General features: G+C 48.6%; 1 protein-coding gene across 1 annotated transcript in view; it reads right to left on the reverse strand.

The window, feature by feature from the left end:
• Positions 1 to 5,398: 5,398 nt before the first annotated feature.
• Positions 5,399 to 6,000, reverse strand: part of LOC131108290 (prokineticin receptor 2-like) — a 2,203-nt gene continuing 1,601 nt past the window's right edge. The window contains exon 4 of the mRNA XM_058059255.1: positions 5,399 to 6,000. This exon is cut by the window's right edge and continues 110 nt beyond it. Within this exon, the coding sequence (XP_057915238.1) occupies positions 5,399 to 6,000 (602 nt within the window).

Here is a 6,000-nt window from a genome sequence, read left to right on the forward strand (position 1 = left end):
CGCATCCTCCTCCTCGTCACATGATGAATCAGGTGACCATCGTCTTCCATCCCGCATCCTCCTCCTCGTCACATGATGAAGCAGCTGACCATCGTCTTCCATCCCGCATCCTCCTCCTCGTCACATGATGAATCAGGTGACCATCGTCATTCATCCGCTAGAAGGACGGACGGCTACGCTCTGTTGTCAGCTTCCATTCTTGGCTTTCTGTGCTTCCATCGTTATTGTTACGTCGGGTTCCGTTCCCTTCCGTTCCTCTGCTGCCGGCCTACCACAGCTGAGGCGTCTACCCCGGGAACGATTCCCACTTCCCACTGGGCGATGTTGTCGCTCGATCTGGCGACTTTGCAACCCCCCTTAAGGACATCGTTTCTCAAAAGCGACAAGCGACAAATCTGGCGACTTTTTCTGGGGTCGTTTGGGAGTTTTTTGGTATTTGGGGCCTCAAAAGTGAAAGCATGTATCATGTAGTCTTGAGTCGGCAGGAACCAGTCAGCTTCCGAGCAGCGATGGCGTGGGGGTGGAGCTCTAAAACACAAATGTTTCTTCATCTCTCGGTGATGGATAAAAGAGTTGGTGTGTTTATATTTCATTGTTAGTCCAGTAAGGCTACAGGAAGACGAGATACAGAAGGTGGAGAATTTGAAGTACTTGGGGTCCAACAGTCCAGAAGAATGGAGATTGTGAAAAGGAGGTGAAGAAGCGCATGCAGGCAGGATGGAACGGGTGGAGGAAAGTGTCAGGTGTCATGTGATAGAAGAGTTCCAGCTAAAAGGAAAGCTTTACAAAACTGTGGTAGACCAGCCATGTTGTCTGGTCTAGAGACAGGAAGCAGAACTGGAGGTAGCAGAGATGAGGATGCTGAGGTTCTCATTGGGAGTGACCAGGATGGATAGGATCAGGAAGGAGGGACATTACATACATCACATGGCCTTGGAGATAAAGTCCTTTAGGCCAGACTGAGAGGATGGTTGGGAGAGAGGGGAGATAGTCCAGAGGAGAGCTAGTCCAGAGGAGAGCTAGTCCAGAGGAGAGCTAGTCCAGAAGACAGCTAGTCCAGAGGAGAGCTAGTCCAGAGGAGAGCTAGTCCAGAAGACAGCTAGTCCAGAGGAGAGCTAGTCCAGAGGAGAGCTAGTCCAGAGGAGAGATGGTCCAGAAGAGAGCTAGTCCAGAGGAGAGCTAGTCCAGAGGAGAGCTAGTCCAGAGGAGAGCTAGTCCAGAGGAGAGCTAGTCCAGAGGAGAGCTAGTCCAGAGGAGAGCTGGTCCAGAGGAGAGCTAGTCCAGAGGAGAGCTAGTCCAGAGGAGAGCTAGTCCAGAGGGGAGATAGTCCAGAGGGGAGATAGTCCAGAGGAGAGCTAGTCCAGAGGAGAGCTATAGCTAGTCCAGCTAGTCCAGAGGAGAGATGGTCCAGAGGAGAGATGGTCCAGAGGAGAGCTAGTCCAGAGGAGAGATGGTCCAGAGGAGAGCTAGTCCAGAGGAGAGCTAGTCCAGAGGAGAGCTAGTCCAGAGGAGAGCTGGTCCAGAGGAGAGATGGTCCAGAGGAGAGCTAGTCCAGAGGAGAGCTGGTCCAGAGGAGAGATGGTCCAGAGGAGAGCTAGTCCAGAGGAGAGCTAGTCCAGAGGAGAGCTAGTCCAGAGGAGAGATGGTCCAGATGAGAGATGGTCCAGAGGAGAGCTAGTCCAGAGGAGAGATGGTGAATATGTTGGTAGAAGGATGCTGTCCATTTACTAGCATATTTAAGATCATTGGTATGAATGATATTTGTTATTAATAGCATCCCATTCATTCGTTACATGCATCATTATTTAGTATCATGTAGTCTTATTGATGTATTATTCAGTATTTTAATGAATTCTATATAGTTAGGTTTATATATTTAGTAATATTTTAATGACATCGATGATGTATTACTTCATTAATTCAATGTATTTACTGTAAATATTTGTAGTGAATTGTTTAGCCATTGAGTATTATGCCATTGAATGATATTTCTATGTGTTTATTCGTATTATGTAAATGACGCCATGAATATTTTAGTTGTGTACCAGCACCTTCTCCCCCAACAAACACCAACGTTTGACCTTGGGATGTCAAAGAATGAGTCATTGCTGAATTTGATTAAGTCAGATGTGTTTCTTCCTACTTCTTGTCAGACGTGGCATAAGTAGCCGAGCGAAGGAAGCCATCATTGACGGAAACGTGTCAGCTGGGCGAACGCTCACTTCTTCATTTAAGCTGGCAAAAGGCCGACTATTGATCCAGATTGTTCTTAAAGAGGGCACGAGGCCAGGCGGCCATCGGGGTCATTAGTCACGATTTGGCCGCAGGCAACGTGAGCGTGAGGGAACGGTCATTAGGGGCGGGGGAGGGGTGAGGCCCCCCCTACAGAACACCCAACCATCATATTGGTGGCCTGACCGGACCAGAAAGCTGTGGCACGACGCCGCCGCATGATGTGACAGGGAGCACTTTGATGATGATGATGAGGTGTAGCGAGCTAACTAGTCAAAGCATTTAAGTCGTAGTTGTGCTCTTATAAATTGCTGTTTATTTTTAGCCATTTCCATCAAGTGTCACCTGCAGGAAGAACGTCATTTAGCACCACCAACAGATCCACATGGGGCCTCAACATGCGGAGCTTGTCCTCTCTGCAGCTTATTGGGAAGACCGCTTGAGGTTGCTTCTCATGCGTGGCATCCTGCTGTTCTGCAACGGGGCCTGTTAGCCGTTAGCGTATTATTCATGGCTTCAAGTGACCTCGCCTCATTAAACATGTACACGTCCAAGACACACTAATCAATACACAGAAAGCACCATAACTACATAAACAGTGTCGTCATGAATAACGCTCAACATGAAGAGGAAGAAAAAGGGCCAAGGAAACGATGCACCCAACACCATGAATGTATCCTACTTATGAATATGCATCGGCTTGCTAGCATACGCTTAGAGATGGCTGCAACGAAACAACAGAAGCACCGGAGGATTAACAAGATGTCATCTCAGGCTATCACCTCAGCTTGCACACAAACATAGTCCAAACCCTAGACTGCCACGAGCTAGAACTACAGCAGTGAAATGCAAACACACTGATCCACGTAGGGGCGTGGCCCCACCCCTGCGAGGGCGGGACCTGAGAACAGGCACTTCCTTCAAGGCTTCCTCTCCATCTTCCACTCCACGAAGGCTTGAAGTCCAACTGATGTCTTCTCAGGATAAACAAACTTGGGTTTGCGTCGCCTCACCATGCTTTCTTCCAGTTCATCATTTCATCTTCCTCACCGCCATGACACCGTGGGGCTTGGATGCCGCATCGGGTTGCTAGGCAACTTGCTGCACGGCTGTAAGACCATGCAAATGCGTAGTGAGTTTGGCAACATTTGGCAACATTCGTATGTGTTTTTCCAATCAGCAACGCAGTGCCGAAGTTAGACCTATTCAGGTTTGCTCTTGCTGCACGGCTGTAAGGCCATGCCAACGTCCACCATAGTCGATGTTTCTATTTGCATGTCCTGTTAGTCTTGTTTCCAATAAATACTGCATTGGAGTACAAACATTGTATTGAGTATTTGCAGTCGCCTTATGGCTGTGAGGCCGTGCTAATGGCCACATAGAAATCAGGTCGTATTTAAGTTAGCGCTTGCAGATGTGTATTTTATGTTTTATTGACGTTCCCTAAGAGTTTGCTCATTTGTTTGGCTTTCTTATGATTGTACCTCCAAAAAGACCCCCGTAGGAAAAATCCACTTTATTGGCAGCTGCATCAGTTAAATACAACGAAAGCGTACGCATACATGCTCAAGCTAAGACACATCGGCTCACACACAGAAAAATCCACCCGGCAACCAACACGTCACTAAAGGCCGGCAATCAGCACACGACAATATCCATGCCGTCAATAAACGGCTTTCAGAGGGAAACATCAAACTGTGCTGCTAGTGAAGATGGTGGAACGGTGGTTCACAGAAAGCATCATGTGACATTTAACGTCTGGTAGCATCAATCAGTAACATGGCAGCTTGAAAGGAACATCAACCGTGCTTCTATTGTACTTCTATTGTGCTTCTATTGTACTTCTATTGTGCTTCCATGCTTCCGCTGTTGGATATGGTTTCATTGTTACCATAGTGACCCCAACATATGATTTATTTTCCTTTAAAAAAGCCCCAAAACATAAGTCCTTGGGTTACGGTTGACTTCCGTTCCTTGACTGTGATGTAAAGGGACTTTGGTGAAGCCAAATGTAACTCACACTGTACGAAGAACACAACACAATAACAACAACACACAACAGTCAATAACCAAACACTCAATAGAAGAACAGCAGACAATCATAAAAGCAACCTTTCATTACACTGATGACTTATCAAAGAGTTCTGAGTCCAGGCAGGACAGTCGAATTTGCTGATTTTGGATGATGGGATGCATCTATCTACTGGATCTATGGCTATGATCACACCGCAGGTCAGGTCCACGTGTTTGGTCCCCATGTGACCTTTATTGACTCATGTCAATGTCAAGTGCCACTGCGACCTCGCTCGTATGTTGATATCAATCCGATACTTATCCAGGCTTATCCAGGATACTGCAGTCTGAAGGGGCAGGTTGCATATGTCCGTCATGTACGTCATCTAAAGGCTTGGATGAAGTCGCTCACAGCAATGTCCCACCACTCAGCCACCCAGCCACCCACTCCTACGGACAGACGTCCCCACCACGGCCATAGCTGGAATTCCTTCTCTTTCTTCATCATTTGGTTAAGAAAATATTGACTCCTGTTGCACAAAATCCCTGAAATGGCCACCAAGGTGTGAAGGACAGCACACCCGGCAGCAATGTCTACTTCCGAAAACACAAGGAAATATGTGAGACATCATCCTGGGGCGCATACACTTAAAAACGACCACATAAGAAACGGCCCAAACTGGGCGTCATACTCTGCAGTGCAAATTCAAGGCTGACGGGGGTGACGGGGGTAACGGGGGTAACGGGGGTGACAACGCCAGCTTGGTGCTGCAGACCACCAGCACTCGGTAGATGGAGGTCCTCCAATCAACATCTGCCCACATTTCTGCACCTCATTTTGTTTTGGTGCATTCTGCTGACCTTGCGTTGACCCAATCAACCTCATTTGACATTTGACTCAAATACTACAGTAACCATCAGTTATGTGATTGGTCAACATGAAAAATAGATCCAAATATGTATTGATCCACTCACACAAACGATGGAACCTGGCCAAGCGTTTGATATCGTTGGCCGACGTTGCCGGTCGTGAGGTGGTTGACCTGCATTCTGGCGCCTTGGGGTTGTTTCGGGTGTTCCGTCAGGGCAAGTCACTTCAAAACAAGGACCAGAAAGCCCTGCAACCCAGCCTCGGTGTCGCCATTGGCTCGGTTCACTTCAGATGGATGCATTCTATCTCCTCCGTGACCGGCAAAGACACCGTCCTTAAATCCAGCTCGTCCGCAGCCCGACTGGGGGCGTACGTGGACCTCCAGCGCAGCAGCACGATCTTCTTCAGGTACTTCACTGAGTTGTTCTTGACGCTGACGAAGCAGAAGGTGTTGATCATGCTGTTGCTCATGGCGAGGCATTCAATGACGTAGAAGACCACCAGGGAATGCTTTTGGCGGGAGATCAGCGTGGGATGGAAGTCTCGCAGGATGGTGAAGCCGTAGTAGGGCGCCCAGCACAGGATGTAGGCCATCAGGATCCCGATGAGGACCATCACGGTTTTGCGGCGACAGCGCAGACGCTTCCTTATTTGATCCGTCTGGAAACCTGGAACGTTCTTGAACCAGAGCTCGCGGGAGATTTGGGTATAGCACATTGCCATGACGACGACCGGTCCAACAAACTCCACGGTAAAGACGAACAAAAAGTAGGAGCGGTAGTAGGCCTGTTGGTCCACCGGCCAGATCTGAGCACAGAAGACTTTGTGAGCGCTTGGGCTGGCGGTGGTCCCGCCGTGGGGGTACGTGGTCTCAGAGGCAAAGT

The sequence above is a fragment of the Doryrhamphus excisus genome, chromosome 20 (assembly GCF_030265055.1).
Source record: "Doryrhamphus excisus isolate RoL2022-K1 chromosome 20, RoL_Dexc_1.0, whole genome shotgun sequence".
Lineage (NCBI taxonomy): Eukaryota > Metazoa > Chordata > Actinopteri > Syngnathiformes > Syngnathidae > Doryrhamphus > Doryrhamphus excisus.